The sequence below is a fragment of the Musa acuminata genome, chromosome BXJ3-7 (assembly GCF_036884655.1).
Source record: "Musa acuminata AAA Group cultivar baxijiao chromosome BXJ3-7, Cavendish_Baxijiao_AAA, whole genome shotgun sequence".
Classification (NCBI taxonomy): domain Eukaryota; kingdom Viridiplantae; phylum Streptophyta; class Magnoliopsida; order Zingiberales; family Musaceae; genus Musa; species Musa acuminata.
In genome coordinates this window covers 40,725,001-40,725,877 of record NC_088355.1, presented here as the reverse complement: position 1 = coordinate 40,725,877, position 877 = coordinate 40,725,001, and the positions used below count along the sequence as shown (strand labels likewise).

The window sequence follows — 877 nt, the reverse complement described above, 5'->3', positions numbered from 1 at the left end:
TATTCTAAAAAATATTAATTTGAAGACAAAAAAAAAGGTAATTGGGAAATTTTATTGGGCGCTTTGCACCGAAAGACCAGCAGTTGTTGACTGGCAGGCGTGCGCCCAATTCGTTTGGTTTCCGAATTGGGTCGCACCGATTCCATCTGCGGTTTATGTGACTTTAATAACCTTCTATTTTCTTTAGGTTCATTTATCGTTATTATTATTATTATTATTATTTCGCATCAGGCTCACCGCACCCTCTGCGGAGTCGAGAGGCGAATCGAATAGGAAGAAGAGCCGAAGAGGGAGGGGCGGAGAGAGAGAGAGAGAGAGGCTTCGTCTTCGGCCTCGGCTTCGAAAGGTTGTTGAACAACTGCTTAGTGTAGACAGTTCTACTCGTATGTGGAGTCCGATCGCCGCCGTTCTCTTTTTTGAGCCCTAATTCTTTGTCTTTCTTCGATCGCCCCGGGAGGCGGGGGGGGGCGGGGGGGGGTGCGGGAGAGAAAGAGGTCCGATCGGAGGGTTTTGATCCCGTGGTTGCCCGAAATTGCGTGGCGATCCCATCGCATCGGATGGAGGGAGGAAGGGGGATGAGCACGGGAAGGCAGACGGTACGGGACTTGGCGGAGGAGGCCAAGAAGCGGGTGGTGTTGCTCCTCATATGCGTCTTCGGTCTCTCCTACCTCATGTCCTGTATGTATCGCCCCCTTCCACTTTTTCACATGAATTTCTTAAAGTTGTTTAGGCCGATCTCTATCGATTGCTTCCTCTGATGCTCCAACTGCTGTTCAGTGTTCTTCAAGAGCAGTTTGATTGATTCTGGTTCATTCTGCACGTTTACCATGACTTGCACTACATTTTAGTTTAATTTTCTTCTTTTTTTCTTTTTTTT

The 877-nt window shown here is 47.9% G+C and overlaps 1 protein-coding gene across 2 annotated transcripts in view; it reads left to right on the top strand.

The window, feature by feature from the left end:
• The first annotated feature begins 229 nt into the window (after positions 1–229).
• LOC135642560 (uncharacterized) overlaps positions 230–877 on the top strand; it is a 12,397-nt gene continuing 11,749 nt past the window's right edge. For both annotated transcript variants that reach the window (XM_065158812.1, XM_065158813.1), the window contains exon 1: positions 230–678. In XM_065158812.1, coding sequence (XP_065014884.1) covers positions 558–678 — 121 coding nt within the window. In that variant the 5' untranslated portion in view covers positions 230–557. The remainder of the gene's footprint in view (positions 679–877) is intronic.